This window comes from Balearica regulorum, chromosome 12 (assembly GCF_011004875.1).
Source record: "Balearica regulorum gibbericeps isolate bBalReg1 chromosome 12, bBalReg1.pri, whole genome shotgun sequence".
NCBI lineage: Eukaryota > Metazoa > Chordata > Aves > Gruiformes > Gruidae > Balearica > Balearica regulorum.
Window position 1 is genome coordinate 12583558 of NC_046195.1, and position 18052 is coordinate 12601609.

Genomic DNA, 18052 nt, shown 5'->3' on the forward strand with positions numbered 1-18052 from the left:
GCATTCAGCACAAAGCTCGTTGTAATGATGGCAAGGACAATTTTAGGGACCCTATGAAGCATCAAACATATGTAGTAAGTTGAAAAAGAAGTATTGTGCAGAGTCAGAAAAACTATGTAAACTGAGTTGATAAAGAATGATCCAAAGGTCCAAAACTAGCTGATAAGTTGAGAAAGACAGAAAAAGAAGCAAGACCTTTGGATTTAGCTACAAGCCAATCATTAATTTTTTTAGAAGGTCAATGTGAGTAGAGTGACCTTAGCAAATTCAACTGAATCAAATAACAAGCATTTGAGCAGGACTAGCATAAATTTAGGAATTTTTTTTTATTAAATAGATGACAAAAAATGGTAGCTAGGAATTAAGTAGCATCAAGAACATTATTTTTTGTAACTAAAAAGAATATCCTTGCATCCTTTGCAATATAAGAATAGTGTTTGATGCAATTGTGTTACAAATGAGTCCTAACAAACTGAGATGAGTGAGTTATGAAAAAGTTCTGCAGTTTGTAATAGTTTCTGTTATGAAACAGGGTAAAGCATACGTGATATCATACCAACTAAAATAATTAACTTTGCTCTGAGAACTGTGTAAATTCATGAAGGGAGAACTCGCACTGTCCTATTTCTCCTGGAAAGGCGTAGTGTTTACCTGTGCCAAAAAGGCAAACTGTTGAATGATTAATTACCCAGTAGAAGAAAACTTGCTTGCTCACATATTGAAGGTGTTTTTAAACTGTAGCTGATTTGCTGATCCTGAGACCATGGCTTATGTTCTAATATATGTTAACACTAGTGATGTTTACCTTTCTCTTACTACGCATATGTCTGCTGAGTTCACTAGCACTACCTGCGATCTTACATATAGAAGTAATGTTAAATACCACGTCTGTTCACAGCCGTGCCCCACTGTATTAGCTTTTAATGAAGCATAGCCTGAAGGAGTATTGAACAAGGTGAAGAAATGTTAGGCACTGCATGGGTGATAAAAGCAGAAACAAAAATAGTAAAGTTGAAAGAAAGATGCAGATTTTTTACAACAGAGTAACTCAGGCAAATCTAATTTTTGCTATGTCTGCTTGTTACTTTTGTAAGGCAAAATCAAATGATTGAAAAGTGAACTCATATGCAAAGTTGAGAAAATGCAGAATAATGTATCAGGCTAAGGGGGATATACTAAATACGAGTAGAGCTGGTAGCAAACACGTTTCTCGTTGTAGGCTGCAGCTTATTGACATAGAAGTATTTTTGAAGATACTTCTGTTGATTTTATCATGGAGAGATTATGCAGGGGAGAATAATTAGTCTACTAGGAGCTAACCGGTTTAGGTTTCCATTTTAAGATGACTTTTTATCATATCACAATTTGAATTTTGAGAAGCCAGAATTTGAAATAAAGTATCTGGGATATTCTTGAAATACCCCTTCAGTAGTTCTTAACGTGAATTACTGGAATTTTTGGTAAAATTGAATTTCTTTTGTCTACTACAGGTTTAATGAAGAACGTGTATATTTGGTGACTAAAAATAACTGAATGATGCACTTCAGCACACTTTTTAAAGAATTTTAAACCTGACTGTAAATCTTCAAAGACCAATTGCTGCTAAAGAGCCACTTGTGGAAATGAAACCCAGGTATGATGAAAGAAGCCGTCAGACAGCTTTGGGGATTGCCTCATCCAACTAGATTGCGCCCCCCGGGGCCTGGGTTTGCAGGTGCTCTTTCACCCCTACTTGCGGCAGCGCCGACCTGTCCCTAGAACCGTGAGGCGAGTGGAGCGGAGCGGAGCGGAGCCGTGCCGTGCCGTGCCGTGCCGTGCCGTGCCGTGCCGGCCCCTTCCCGCCGGGCTCCACCGCCCAGCAGCGGCTCTACCCGGGCAGGCGGCTGCCGCCCCCGAGATGGGCTCCGCGCCGCTCCACGCTCCCTCAGCCAATGGGCAGCGCGGGGGGCGTGGCGGGCCGCTATAAAGGTGCCGGGCCGGGCACGGGGCGCGGGGCGGTTTTGTTTCGTCCTGCGGGCAGAGATGCTGCGAGTGCGGTGCTTGCGCGGGGGCAGCCGGGGAGCCGAAGCGGCGCATTACATCGGCTCGCGGGTTGGTGCCGCGCAGATCCCCCGCCGGGCTCGGAGGGGGCTGGGGTTGAGGATGCTCGCCTCGGGAGGAGGTCCTGCGTGGCCCCTCTGCGCTGGCGGGTGCGGGGTGCTCCGAGTGAGGAGGGACGGCTATAGGCTTCTTTGACTCAGGGTCACGTATGCATCCTCCCAGGTCAGCAGCACGGAGTTCGGTGACTCCGGTTGCTACTGTCAATGCTGTGCTCATATGCCATTACAAAAAAAAAATTGTCCTTGAAGTATATAGTATGGCTGTAACAAGCAGGATGTTTCTGTTAATGCTCCAGATAATGTAGATTGCTTTGGGATTACAGGGTAAGGCACTTGTGGACTAAACCATTGTTTTTTGCCTTTTGTAAGGGAAACCTAATTTTTATTCTTATTTTTGTTTTAAGCTTGGAAGAGTCTTTACAGGATGGGTGCAGCGATCTTTCCAGAGCACCCAGGCAGCTACAGCCTCCCAGAACACCTGTGCTGCTGATGACAAGGCTACTAGCCCTGTGCCTAAGGACTGTCCTGTTTGCTCATACAATGAATGGGACCCACTGGAAGAGGTCATTGTGGGAAGAGCTGAAAATGCTTGTGTCCCACCTTTTTCTGTGGAGGTTAAGGTAAACAATAAAAAAAAACCCTTAAAGAGGAAATAATGAGATTTTTATAGATACGGTTTGTTTAAGCTTTACAGTGCACAAGGTGTAGTGTTTACTCTTGAGGATTCTTCTTTCAAAGTATTTGCTTACATCTGTGAAACTCTACAGCATATCCATGTTAGTGAGGGATCTGCTTTTTCTTTCCACTTTCAGCTGAATTAGCTGTTTTAACAGAAGTCGGTAGTAGAGACAATCTCTAATATGTGCAGTCTGCTCTAGTAATAAACCCCTGATGCTATCAAAGTACACACTCTAACTTTTGAGATAGTTGGTAGAACTGATGAAAGTTTAATTGGGCTCAAAACTAAGTAGGGCTACTGTTTGACAAAGAGTGTAGTCTTCTACTTAATAGTCTGAGGAAGACTGAGCTCTATAGCTGTAGACTAGCAGGACCATTCTGTTTAAATAGCTCATGCAACTCTTACGTGCTACAGGAAGTATTGAATGGAAATACATACTCCTGTATTTTTCAGGGGTTTTCTGTGCCTAAAACTACAACAGCAACCTAAATAAATCCACATTTCTTTGTTGTCTGAAATGTTGTATTTTAGAACAGGAACACTCAAACAACGGGCTTGCTCCAGATTTTTACTGTGTGTTTTACCTGGGCTTTGAAGTTGCTAAGCATGTGTTGTTACCTGCATTTGTGGGGATGATCTTGAATTGTTCTCTTCCAGTGTCACAATACAGTACTGTCTCCAAGGCAGCATGTAATCTGTGGCTATCATAGCAAAATGAGCTGGCATGCTACTTCTGCTGAAGAGACCTTAGTAAAATTTTAAAGGATATCTTGACAAAGTTGACCAGAAGACCTTGGTTAAAAAAAAAAAAGGGGGGGGGGAATTCTTCTGATCTGATGTTGAAGGAATGGCAAACAAAGATACTGAAAAAAATGTTTAAAGTGCTGGAAATGGTAGTTTAGAGGGAGTTTGGGATGTACTTGTAGAGAAGTCTTCTCTTCCCCTAGCCTCTTTTATGTTTGTATATTTTTCTTTAAAATCTGAGCTATGATTTTGGGCAAAAGTGGTTGGAGGAGTCTGAATGAATTACTACAGCTTGGTAGTTCTAATCCCCAGATAGAAGAATAATCATTTGATTTACATTGGGACATCTGAGATGATATCTTGGCCCCAGTGAGTGTAATGAAAACTTTACTACTGACTTCATTATGACATTTATTTACTCCTTGAAAGCTGAAGCTACCAACCTCTGGAATCCTGTTTCATACACTCCAAAAATATTCTAGCAGCTTCAGAAAAAGAAGTGAATGAGGATTGGCATTTCTAATATACAAGTGTATGTATGTGCATTTATGTACTTAAAACTGCAATAATGAATGTACAGAAAGAGTAAGGAAAAAACACATCTTTTTTTACATTGTAACATTAAATGAGGCAAAGCTCTGTAGTGACCAAGGGCTTGCTTTAATGTTAGAAAAAATACTCTCTCAAATGTCCAGCTTGCTGAAGTATGACATGGTATACAGCTAGTCTGCTTCTATTGTCTGTTAAGACATAATTAATCAAATGAGGTCAGAACTTCACTTTCTGTTACATGCAATATCAAAAGCTCAATGAGGAATGCCAAAATATAGGATTACGTCTGCAATTCAAATACCTACTTGGGGTTAAAGCATGCTTTAGCTTTGCTTTATGTAAACTGTCAAATCTAAAGGATACATTGGCCACAACAGGTAATATTAATAGAGCATGCCAGCTGAGATGTGGTTTCCTCTAGTTTTCTCTGCTTTTTTTTGCTGTAGAAACTCCAACGGTAGCTTTACCTGGTGGCGTTGCCGAATAATTGAAACAGTAGTCCAAATCCTACCTTGCCAATACTGAAAGATATTAATAGATTCAGTTATTGTTCAAATAGCTATGTGGCTGAAAGGTAAGGCATGTATGTGTGTGTTGCTCCAGTGTAATACAATAGCCAGAAATCCCTGTTACTGTCCCTGTAAGTAGCAAGACGTGGGTTGATGTGTATCACATGCCTTCTGCCAAGTATGAATGAGGGTCATTGGTTATAAAAACTGCAGTTTAAAACTAGCAAATTTGAGTTGTATAAAGAAAAAATTGAGGCTTTGGCCTGAGATGCTCTAAAAAAACACATGTAAAATGATAACAGTTTGGTAAATACTTGCTTTGAGGTACTTCTAAGTTTTGTGTTTTAAGACTGTGTGCATGTTTATTTACAAAATATTTAAGTGCCGGCAGTGGACTGCATGCAGCACTCTCTTGTACTTTGAGATGTGGTTTTGGTATACACAAGTCTTTTTGCTGTGATGTGGGAATGATGTGCTTGGCACAAGGAGGAAGGAATGAATTGAATAGGGAGCCCTACATATCTGGTGAATATTAATGAGCTGACACTTTATTGCATATCCTTTTGGGAGCTTGAAATGGGTTATGTAGGTTATGTGGAGGTAAATACACTATTGGGAAACATGGGAAATCTTTAGTAGGAGGTTAACAACTACATTAATTAGGAAGGTGCCCTTTTCCGAATTAAAACTTTGGTCAAAATTATCACAGTTCAGATGTATTCTTCTGAAGCAGTTGACAGTCAAACAGTTAAGCTTTATAGCTTTGTACTCTGCAATGTTTTTCAGTATATTTTGTGAATAATGCACTTTTGGTGAAGAGGTATTAATTACCACAGATCATTAGATCTTGAGTGAGAAGCTGGGGGGTGTGTTTACTGCTGAATTAGGCAAAAAGCATTTTGATCTGAATTTCTGTTTCAATGTACTAAATTTAATAACTGTCAGTACTAGCTTTAAGGTACTTCTCGAGTGTTAACATTGATAATATTAATTATTAGGCACAACAAATGTTTAAAATATATAGCAACTATAGAGAGTAATTCTACTGTTTCTTAAAGACAATCTTTTCTTTACAGCACACTCTTAAATTTTTTTCTGAAAAGAGAGTCTTTCTTAAATGCTGCTACCGTTTCTCAGGTACTCTTAAACAGTAGGTTATATGGTGCCTTGAGATTAAAGTTCTTTTCTATGTCCTGGCCATGGTGGTACTTAAACAGCCTGAAATGAGTTGTATGTATATGATCAAAGGGGCCTAAAATACCATTCCTGAATTGGTATGAAATAGATGTCAGAGTCTTATGCCCTTTTCCCAGTTATTCAGAAGGTAGGGAATGTGAGTGGTGTTAACCCTTACTCTGCTGTAACTTTTAAGATTACGCCATAATATTAGTGCAACACAAGTGTCATTTCCAGGTTTGAAAAAAAAAAAAGCAGTACTAGAGGACACCTGGTGAAGAGGGGAGCTGCACCTCTTGGGAATTAATGATATTCAAATACATCATGGATGGCTCTGAAAATAACTATCTTTACTCCTTAGCACAAATTTGTCTCATTAGCAGAACAGGTTTCCATAGGAATGCTAGGCACTTCATGTGATCTGCATGTGACTTCTGAACAGCTGGCAAGTCTGAGGTGATCAAGTTACCCAAGACCTTACTTAAGGAAAAAAGAATAAATTCCTTCAAGAAGGATGGGAAGAAACTTCAGTACTGGAGGAGCAGGATGGCCATGCTGAGACCTTTGCCTGGGCTCTCTAAATAAATGTTAAGGATGTCTAAAAGGTTGAATTTTCTCTTCCTTCTGTCTTAACTCTCTAGCATAGGGCAAATATTCAGAAATAGTAGAGAACAGAGTGGATAGCCTGGCCTGTTAAAGGAGATCAGGCATGCTTTCAGATTAATGCCCTTGTCTGCTCGGGGCTCACTGACAGTACTAGGACAAAAAACATTGCATTGTTTTTGTCCAGAGCATTGCTTTCTGGAAGGTAGTCAGGACTGCAGCATCAGGAGAGAACCTCATATTTAGAAGGGCAGGTTCTCCTGCATCCCACTGCTGTCACTCATGCTGCCTGAATGATCAGAACTCTGGAAGAAGGATTGCCTGACCACTTGCTCACCTGATCCTGACCCTTTCTGCTGTTATTCCAGAAAGGTTCCATATGTACTTGTTCCTCTGTCATGTTAGTGTTATCAGAGACCCATCAAAACCTGCTGGTTTCACAGCTTATAAATATGAATGAAGTACTTTCAAAGATAACTGAAGCAGCATCATTTGTTTTGACTATATGTCTGGATTTTCTTAACCATGAGAACTATGACATTATTTTGAATTAGCTTTTAATTTGAGAAGACTCTCACAGGATTCTATTCTATGATTTCAGGAGCAGAGGATTTAAGCCTGTAAATGATTTAATCCAACCCTGACAGGTGAATTTAATATCTCTTGCATTTTCTAGATGGCTGCTGTACCTGAAGTATGACCCCTTCTGTTACCTGTACTTGGGATGACTTTAGAATTCCTGATGTCACCACTGTGACAGTATGAAGTGAGGTTTAACAAGGTGGCTACAGATATATGCATTTTGGAGATGAGCTCAAGGTTGTTTTCATTTAAAAACATGTCTGCTAGCCTTATTAAATAGCAGAATCTATAGTATTTGGTGTGTTTGTACAGCTCTGGTGTAAGAAGGACCAAATCTTTCATGGCCACTTGACAATACTAGCCATTACATACTAACTGAGGTGTCATGTAGTCTCTTGGTTTTCATCTGTGATTTGCTAAATAATGAGACTTTCTGTAGGGCTATGGCTAAAGAGGGGAACAGACATCTAGAAATATTTATTACATTATTTATAATAGTATTTCCATCAGTAGAAACAGGTAATAGAAGCTGTTGCTCTGTCTATATCCAAAAATATGAGGAAATGAAATATCCTGAAAATCCCATCTAAAAGTCAAACTAAACTTGCAAGTGGGAATGAAATGTGTACTTACTTCTCCACATTCCAGAGTAGTTTTCCCTTTTTTTCTGTGGTTCCTTAGAGGACTTTTTCCCTTGGGCATCATGCTACATGTATGGTCTGTCACCAGGACTGAAGCTACCTGCTAGTTCAATGAGCCTGCTTAGCACATACAGCTGAAACTTAACTTTGTTACTGTATGTAAGTATTTGTGAGGACATCAGCCATTCACAATTAGTCTAAGACCTGCACTTACGTAAGTCTAATGACTGGACACATGCACATCATAAAACATCTGAGTGAAACCTTACCGATAGTGTGTATAAATAGAAGTAGTAAAGACAAAAAATAAAGACAGCAGAGTGCTACCAGGATAGGGATTCTCAAACGGGAAGAATTGAGCATTTATCTGAAGCGTTGACACTTCTCCCTTCCTTCCCTCTCCCCTGCCCCCCAACCTCCTCTGCCACCCCTTTATTTTAGAAGACTCAGCAGGACATTAACAATTCTTAGCAACTCTTCAAAATATTGCAGGAATCAAATACAAAGCACACTACAACATGTTAGGGCCATAACATGTACAAAACAATGGGAAGTCAGTGAAAGAAGAACAAGAAACTTTGAACATTAAGAATTGCGTCTTATGCATCTATTTCACTCTGTCAAAATAATTGATGCTTATTCTTTGTCACTTACCTGTCCTTTTGTTTTAGGCCAACACGTATGAAAAGTATTGGGGATTTTATCAGAAATTTGGAGGCCAGAGCTTCCCCAAAGACCATTTAAAAAAAGCTATTGCTGAAATTGAAGAGATGTGCAATATTTTGAAAAGAGAAGGTGTAATTGTCAAGAGACCTGATCCAATTGACTGGTCTGTGAAATATAAAACACCTGATTTTGAGTCTACAGGTAAATGTTCTCCAATTGTTGAAGGCCTTGTCTGTTTAGCTCTTGAAATGTCTGAAACATTTAGATGTCATCTAGTCTACCTTCTTGCTTGGAGCAGGATTATTGCCAGTGCTAGATGAGGTCAGTGATGGCTTTATGTAGCTATAACTCGGAAAATCTCCAGGGATGAAGATTCTGCCACCTGGTTTGCTGACCTATTTCAGTGCTACATGGATTTCCTAATGAAAGATGTTTTCCTAATACCTAACCTGAACTTCCCACACCAGCATCTGTTGCCAGATTCCCTTGCTGTGTTGTCACTGGCACTACCAAGAAGTGTTCATCTGTCATGTTTAATGGCCCTGAAAGTAGCTACACGCTGTTAGCTATTTGTGCCCTACTTGCCACATGAAATAAGATGAGGTCACTCCACTTCTCCCAGGTTGTGCCCTGTAAGGCCCCCCTGACTGTCTCGGTAGTTTAAGATGGATCCAACAAAAGGCTATGGAGGCCAAAACTGGAAACCATTTTCCAGGAGGATCCTCACTAGTGTCAAGGAAATTTGAATGTCTCTACTGGCCACAGTCCTCCTTGTATTTGTAGTGAGAGCATACTGGCTTATACTCAGCTTTCCATCAAGCATAGTCTCCAGGCTCCTTTCATGTCAGATATGTTCTTAAGTTGTTCTAGTGGAATTCACATTCATTAGCGAACAGATAATGTTAGTGAAAAGTCTAATGCGATGGCTTCCTGCACTAGCTTTGTGTTCCATGAAATTCTTCTGTGCTATAACTTTTTGAAAGGATGGCATGTAAAGAAATGAAGTCCACTTGGAAAACTTGCTACCTGTCATCACCTTTTAAAATCATCTGAGTAATTCATAAGCATTTGTCTAGTTAATTTCCATTAACCAAATTATGAAGTGGAGGCTTGTAGATTGCAGATGGCTTTCATCTAGCCATGAACATGTTAGGAGTGAGGCTTTGTATCAAAAGTTTCATGTATTTTGAACAAAAAAAGTCACTTTGAAAACTTGCTGAAGAATATAAGGACCTCAAATTATGTGTTGGTTTCCTGACTTTGCCAAAGATGCTTTTTGCCATTCTTTTGGATAGAAGTAATGGTAAGAAGGAGGGTGAAAAGTGAATAAGCTGAAAGAGCCGAGAAAAGCGTATTTGTCTCATAGGTTAATGGTCTTTTTCCTTTCAGGTATGTATGCTGCCATGCCAAGAGACATCCTGTTGGTGGTGGGAAATGAAATTATTGAAGCGCCTATGGCTTGGCGTGCTCGGTTCTTTGAGTACAGAGCATATAGACGCATAATCAAAGATTATTTCAACTGTGGTGCTAAGTGGACAACTGCCCCCAAACCCACAATGGCAGATGAACTCTATGATCAGGTATTACTATAATTTTTCTTCAGAACTTCAGTTCTGGTTATACAGAATTTTGTTGATAGTTTCAACCTGATATCTAGGTTTTGCAAAATTGAGGACACACACACAACACAATTCTGGAAACTTCTAGTTTTTCTACTGCATGCAAATATTCCGTAGCCTTTCCAGCTGAAACTGAGTGTGTGCAATTAGGGAATAAGAAACAGGAAGTTTTGTGTATTGAGTTCAAGTCTGCTTTGAATTGTTTTGATTACTGGCTGTAACTTAGCATTACTAAAGAGGAAGGAATGCTAGAAAGCCATCACAAAGATTACTTTAAAGAATTAAAATTCCCTGAAGAATGCCCACATGTCCTGAGTTTATCAGGAAAGTGGGAAAGAATATATATTTTGTCATAGAAAAAAACCTTCATAATCCTTGTTTTGCATGATGATTAGTATTTTGAAAGTTACATAAAAGGAATAGTGGAGGATCTAAACTGTGAGTATTTACTTTCCAAATATTTAAGTGAATATTTTCTTAATTTTTTTCTTTTGCAATAATCTTGACTCAGACAATTTTGGTAGTTTCCTATAGACCCCCAAATGCATTAGAACCTTGGTAAAAGCATCCACAATAAGTGCAGTAAAACTGGTTGTGGAATTATTATAACTTTCTGGGATCACTGACATCTTATCAATGATGCAAAGAAGTCTTTGTTAAACAAAATTACCTTAGAATAATCTGTCAATATTAGGAAACTTCCAGAGCTTGTTCTAAAGTATAGAAACTACTTCGCCAGTAGTTTTTGTTTGTGCTGGTTTTTACACCTCATTTGTTCTTAATTGCATTGTTTCATTCTAAAATCTATTTAAACTCCTGAAGATCTACCTTCTAGTTTGAAGTGCTGCTCCATTCTAAAATGTGGAAAAAGGAGTCTACCTTTGTTAGGAAATAGCATGCACAGCAGTATTTTTGTCACTGTGCAGTGATTTGTTGGACTGATAAACTCCACTGGTAATGAATACTTTTGATACAGAAGTCAGAATATTATAGAGACAGGGCTCTGAAGAGCAATTAACTTCTTGGTATAGCTGTTGTCTCTTATCATCTATTCTTGAATGTACTTAAAACTTTTTACTTAAACTTCCACACTTATGCTTACTTTTTTTGTTTTCTAGTAACAAGTAACCAAACCACTTCCAAGGAACATACTAGCTATCAATATAAAAATATTTTCTTAATCTCAAAATATTCTTCAGTAGCACATAGTTTGAAAACTTTCACTTACCATCTCCAACCAAAAGTTGGTATTCCTTTTTCTATAACTAGGATTATCCAATCCGCACTGTTGAAGACAGGCATAAACTGGCTGCTCAGGGAAAATTTGTAACTACTGAATTTGAGCCATGCTTTGATGCTGCTGACTTCATTAGAGCTGGAAGAGATATCTTTGTACAAAGGAGCCAGGTAAACAAAGGTTTCTTCCAACAGTTTTGGCATCTATCTTAATGATTGATACTTATGTCTTTTTAAATTCCTGAACAGCACTAAAATAAGAGTGTTGATAAAAGTTGCTATTCGTAGAATGTCTGATATATTGGATGAGACAGCCTTCAGCTGACCCCTTAGCAGTAAGAAAATCTATTATTTTGGCCTACAATATTTATTTAAATAAAGCCTTAGACAAACTAAGCTTGGATGCAGTTTGTATTCTAGCACAGTGAAATTTACTTTGTCCTGTTTTCAGGTTACAAATTACATGGGCATTGAATGGATGAGACGACATCTTGCACCAGACTATAGAGTGCATATAATATCCTTTACGGATCCAAACCCTATGCATATTGATGCCACTTTTAATATCATTGGACCTGGTCTTGTGCTCTCTAACCCAGACCGCCCCTGCCATCAGGTAAGTGTGTCACAGAAAGGAAAGTGTTTTGTGTTTAAAAATGACTCAGCTGCATTAGGTCCCTGCTGGATAATTGCTAATCCACAAGTTTACTTTGTATACACTTGAATATTAAATTATTGAATTTAAATAGTGTTCAGACAGTTGTTCAGGAACTTAGAGATGTATTTGCATCTTGACTCTAGAACTTTCTCAGCAGTGCAATGGCCACTGTTCTCCCTCAGTTTCCTGCTACTGTTCTTTGTGCTCTCTTATTGTGGGGCTAGGCAGATGTGTTGTGTGTTTCTTCCTATGTACATGGTTTAAATATGATGCAAGTGATCTATCTTGTAATAATGTAGTACCAAAGCAAATAAATAGGCTATACCACTACTCTGAATGCTTCTACTAATTAAATATATTAATTGTATCCAAGGAGAAACTGAGGGTTTTCTGCTGCTCAGATGAGTAATCCCCTTTTTTATTCCTATTTTGGAAGCCTCTCCTTTGGTATTGTTAACTGTACCAAGGGCAGGAGGCTGGTAATTGCTCAGGCATTCAGCTTGGAATAACTAAGTGAGAAGTACTTTTTAAAGAGTAGGAAGGAGGAGAGAAATGGTTCAGTATATAAAACGTACCACTTTGAGAAAAAGCTAATATTGCTAAACAGTACAATGGGATCAGAAAGTCTTCCAGAGAGTAAGAGCTCATCTCTGTTGCAGACATGTTACTGTCAGCGCTTGAGGGTTTTTGTGAGGAACCCTGTGATTTCAGGAACTGTTCAACCACATGGCAATAGCTGAGCCGATACTGAATCAGTAGGGTAGAGCTGGGTGGGGCAGAGATTATGGAACCATGTACACAGCATAGCTCTTAGAAGCAATATTAATCTCTTCTCAGCAAGTGGCTTCAGTGCAAACGTCCTCCTGTAATATCCATTATGAGAATATGATTTTTAAAACAATAAGTCTTTTCCTCCCCTTTTCCCTTCCCCTTTCATAACCTTACTTGCAAGAGGAGGCTCTTGGTCTCCTTGTGTTAAACTCACATTTTTTCGTGGAAAACTTCTGTCTGTGTAGATAGAAAAGATAGATGCAGCTTTCTTTCATAAAAACTGATTTGGCAGTTCTGGATGACTGGGAAATGGGGGGTGGTTGTGCATGCGCAGGTGAAAGGGGGCTTTTTTTTTTTTTTTAAATCCTGGAGGCCGGGCTAGTTACTGCATTTTCAGAATCGGAGCTCTACCTAGTGGTAACACTTGAATAAAGAGCTCTTCCAGTATTCAGACAATGAAACTGAAAACTCAATTCTCCTTAGCCAAATTATCCTCCTCTTAATTACACAATTAAGTTAAAAATATTAGAGACATGAATTACTCCCTAGGACGCCTTTATTTTGTTCCCTTTGTTAAATAAACTGCATATTTTCTTATGAAGCATGATGCCAACGTAATTTTATGTGGTATTTTTGGTGGGTTTGTTTCTATAAATGGCAGTATAATTCATATCAATGGCTCTTAGAGTCATATGGGAAGAAATAATACCAAAAATAAAGAATTTAATACTTTTGTGCTGTTACTAATATCTTTACTTCACAGGCTCCAAAATGCAAGTGCTACCTTTTGTCTTTAACATATCTTAGTATACCTAGCATATATAAAAACAGTAAAAACAATTGCTAGTGGTATGCAAAGTTTGAAAAGGCTTTAAAAAATGCTTATATGAAAACTAGGTTTGTAGGTGGAAATTGAATCAGTAGTGAACAGATGGAAGGGGATGTCATTATATTGAAGTAGGCTGAAAAAACGTGGCATAGGCTGGAGGACATAATGGGAAGAACCCTGTTTAGAATCTAATTAAATTGCTCTTTCAGATTGAGCTCTTCAAGAAAGCAGGCTGGACTGTGATTCGCCCCCCAGTGCCACTCATCCCAGATGGTATATTCACTCTTTCTTTTCTATGAATTCCAAGATTATTCATAAGAGCATTAATGTGGGGCAACATTGGTACAGTAGAAAGTTCATTCTCATGTGTTTAGATCACCCACTGTGGATGTCTTCTAAATGGCTCTCCATGAATGTCCTAATGCTGGATGAGAAACGTGTGATGGTGGATGCCAATGAGACATCAATTCAGAAGGTGTTTGAAAATCTGGGTATGTCCTAACATATTTCAACATATACTTAAAAAAAAAAAATAATATCTTGATAGCAGCTATGGCACATCAGGATGAATGGAGGTTTCGTTTCAAGTAGTCAAAGCAGCCAGCACTGGAAAAGGTACTCAAACAATTAGATTAGCAAGTAAGAATCTTTCAGTGATTTATCTCCTGAATACTTCAGTCATATGAATATGGACTTCTTACATCTTGTGCCCCCTACAGCTTGCAGCAAATAAAGGTATGCATAGCAATTAAAGTTACTGCTAGCATGCTTTTGAATTAGCTTTTTCAATGTAAAACTGTCCATTCAGTTTGGAGGTCAAAATCTGTCTTGGAGAGGTTGAGTGCACGTATTGCTGAGTGATGTTGAGCTGGCTATCCCTCAGTGCCAAAATGCTGTCAGATTTTTCTAGTTTTAAACTCATTGTACTTTAAACTGTCAAATTAAGACCACTTAACTTGGGTATTTCTGCTTGTTTATGGAGAATCTCAGTCCTGTGAGATGTAACCTCATGATAGGGTGGAATTCCTTTAGAATGCAGTGGCAGGAGAACTGCAGTTGAATATAAAATCCAAAAGTCTTATTATGCACAGCTCACTGCGAAGACAAATAATACAGACTTAAAAATCTGAACTCATGTGGTTAATCCAACTGCTTCCATCATGCCAGGAGGGAAAGATGTAGGTAGATCTACTTGTGGCTCATAGTTGGTTAGGAGGGTGACCAGATTGCTTGGTGCTACAGCCAGCCAACTATTGCTGCAGGATAAGTACATGGTGATGCAAAAGTTGACAGGGTAGAAAGAAGACTGGTGGGTACATGAGAAGCCAAGGGAAGTGAGGGATCATTGTATTGTAGAGTAAAAGATAATGCTCCCTAGTAGCGGAAGACTTCTTTAAAGGGGGAAAAAATCATGGGAAGGAGAGACTGATCCAAAGGTGGAAGATAGCAACTATGAATCTAGAAGTGCCATCAATGTGAGTGCACTTATTGAAGCTTCCCTCAAATCTGAGATGACTGCAGGTGAGAACCATGCAATCTATGCTTTAATCTGTTTTTAAAGACTGACTCTTCAACCTGTAGTGAATCACTTAGCTTTTCAATCTTAGGTTGTTTTAATTCTCTGCATGACCGAGGAGCTGAGGATTTATAAATGCTTGAAAGTACTTAGAATAAAAAAGAAAAAAAAAAAAAAAAAAGAATTAAAAAAAGAATTAAAAAGGAGGAAAAAAAATAGCGGCTATTAATGCTAATCATGACACATCTTTCACACTTGAACTTCACAGTCTGTGTGAGTTCTAAATAAACTCCTGTAGTCAGTAAGTTCCTAGGACTAAGATGGGTCTACTGAGAACAAAACTATTGCTGGCCTAGATGATGGATTCTACTGAGCTGCTCCTGAAAGTACCAAGCAGCAAAAAGGCAAACTTCATAACAGAAAAGTCTTTTGATACTAGTCCGTCTGTCAGGACTCCGTATAAGCTAAGCCACAGCTGAAACATCAGAGCTGAAAAGAAGTGGGAGGAAGCTTAACCTAGGTAGTAAGTATAACAGCCTCTTTCCCCTTTCAGAGAAGGAGGGACTCAGAGCTCTGTACTTTGAATGCTTCTTTTCTTGAAAGAGCACATTCAGTGTCTGAACCATAAATGCTCACACAGATTTATGTAAATGTGCCCTGGTCATGCATTGTAGCAGAATTTCAGTTAATTCTTCACATACTTCAAAAACTGATTTTTTCTTTTTATTACTGGCACATCCTAACACATCAAACACTGGCTGTGCTCCAGACACTGTATATTCCTGAGGGTATCACTGGAATAAACAAGCCAGCTATGTTCCTAGCTTGTTCTCTGCCTAGAATTTGGGAAAATAAATTCTTAACAAATCAGTAGGAAATACTTTCCGTGCTTGCATCTAGCCTTATGATCTGATAAAGCATTATCTAATGTCCTGACCAAAGCTTACCACATGAATTTGAGATTTTAATTTTAAAGTATGCAATGTATATTTCTTGCAGGCATTTCTACAATTAAAGTGAATATTCGCCATGCCAATTCATTGGGAGGTGGTTTCCATTGCTGGACATGTGATATCCGCCGCCGTGGTACCCTGCAATCTTATTTTGACTAGTTGTAAGCCAGATAAGCAGCAATTGTTCAGCTTCTAAAATAAGCATAGGAAATTAACAAATTAATTTCACTTTTGTTAAGACGACTGCATGAGCTCTAGTGCTTGATCAGTGGTGTCCTTACAGCGGTCTGGTAAATGATTTATTCTTACATACTCTTCACTTTCAGCAGTATAATTGAAATTACTTCCATCAGCAATATAGGTTTTCTGGCTGGCTTTTTTGAAAGACATCCTTCACCTATGAAGCCTTTTCACATTGGCTTTGAATGTAAAAACTTGACAAGATAGCTAAAGGGTCTTGCTAGAGTAGCTTGGCCACTAATATTGGACATCTACCTCTGTCTAGTACTCTATCAAATAGGCAGCTTGAAATGTTAAACTTGAGTAAACATTTCTTATTCCTTTTAATCAGTCTATTATTCTAATATGGTTCTTATGGAACCAAGTAATTTTATAATGTTTTTCATGTTGAGCCATACAGATATTTACAGAGAATTTCCAGTATGATCTAACTTTTAAAACATGTTCACTACTTGCTATGTCTTTCTATATTTTCTTCTTCTGATGCATTTGTCATGCATCTGAATACTTTTTATATTGCTTTTTGTATTGCTGAAATTGGTTTTATTTAACTTTTTAAAGTGTACAAATGATAGCTAATATTCTGCTTGTACAGGTTTCACTCTGAATTGTTTACATAACTTTTTTTAAAAAAAAAGGCAAAACAAAACGCCAATAACAACCCCCCTCTAACCCTAAACCTCTGACCTCTTACAACCCCTTCTTCCTCCAACTGTGGCAGATACAGGAAGATGTATCAAACATGCCAGATGCTGTGAAGGAATTTGAGTATTGATTACTGAATATGTACTTTTTATGCTAATAAAGTTTTTGCATTCTTAATTTGTTTCCCTTCTGAAAATAAGTAAGCATGAAATGTGTGGATGGGTAGATGTTTGTAGAATATGGATGGAAATACAAAACACACATGGGGTTTTTTTTTTCTGTAAAATGTGTAACATCTCAGGCCCTTGTATATTACAGAAAACCCTTGTATGATATTGTTCATATACTGTGTTTCTGCTTCTATTTTGCACAGAAGAATGAATGGTGGGGGAAAGTAACACTAATAGATGTTTCTTATCAGAGTGTGGAGGAATCTATTAATTCGTACAATGCAGAGCACCTTGATAGAAAAGGTCTTGCACAATCAGATGTCAGGCATAACATGCTCACATATCAGCTAGCCATGTGGCCATATTTTTACCTAGAGCTGGGTAGAACTAAGCAGGTTATGTATCGACAATATAGATGTGCCAGACTGGAAGAGCTAATGAGACCAGGTAGAGACGTCCATGTCTTTCCCTTTAAAAATCAAGCCTCTTTAGACAATGGAAGCTCATCTAAGTCTTTCTGTAACCAGACTTTGCTTTCCACTATTGACAAGGGAGCCAGACAGCTGGGTAGAGGAGCATGCAGAGAAGGTCATCTTTCCCATTGTTCTGCATGCTGTAATGCTGAAGTGATGTCTGTGTGTTTGTGCTTGGCATAAGATATCACAACATACAGCGGAAACCATTAAAAACTCTGGGCAAATGTGATTAGTAGCAGGACACATGCACCCCTGATACCTCCAGGATTAAAGAGACTGTATTTTCATATCATGTTATACATGACCCCTACCTGACAGGGCAGTGGTGCTTTATATGAACATTACAAATGTTCATCTCTGTATTCCTCTGAAGCAATTAGGTATAAGACCATCACAATTTTTTTCTTTTTTTTTCAGTTTGAGGGGAAAAATGCTAGAATTCTTTTTTAGCCTTTTCTGGTTTGTACGGATTCTCACCACTGTGACTCTTGGGCTCTGTTTGTGGTTTGTTTCTTTTTAGGCATGTGATGCATTTCCATGGAACCATGGACTTCTCTTTGAATCTACTTGACATGTGTTTTCTTAGAGTTTTAAAGAAGTGTATTAATTATTACTTTGATGACAAATACATAAGCTCAAATGCTGGCACAAAGCTGCCTTTACAGAAGGCTTGTGAATGTGTCTCACT

At 38.5% G+C, this 18052-nt stretch overlaps 1 protein-coding gene across 1 annotated transcript; it reads left to right on the plus strand.

Annotated features, from left to right (window-relative positions):
- Positions 1 to 1997: 1997 nt before the first annotated feature.
- GATM (glycine amidinotransferase) lies at positions 1998 to 16895 on the plus strand. Its single transcript, XM_075765134.1, has 9 exons — positions 1998 to 2091; positions 2504 to 2719; positions 8257 to 8452; positions 9641 to 9831; positions 11140 to 11277; positions 11558 to 11722; positions 13574 to 13637; positions 13739 to 13855; positions 15880 to 16895. The coding sequence occupies exons 1-9, from the start codon at positions 2023 to 2025 to the stop codon at positions 15990 to 15992; spliced, it is 1269 nt and encodes a 422-aa protein (XP_075621249.1). The 5' UTR covers positions 1998 to 2022; the 3' UTR covers positions 15993 to 16895.
- The last annotated feature ends 1157 nt before the right edge of the window (positions 16896 to 18052 follow it).

Excerpts from the sequence above, each read along its gene's own strand:
- GATM (XM_075765134.1), top strand. The coding sequence starts at position 2,023 with ATGCTGCGAGTGCGGTGCTTGCGCGGGGGCAGCCGGGGAGCCGAAGCG. Across the intron at positions 2,720-8,256 it reads CTTTTTCTGTGGAGGTTAAG|GCCAACACGTATGAAAAGTA; the intron begins GTAAACAATAAA and ends CTTTTGTTTTAG. Across the intron at positions 8,453-9,640 it reads ACCTGATTTTGAGTCTACAG|GTATGTATGCTGCCATGCCA; the intron begins GTAAATGTTCTC and ends TTTTCCTTTCAG.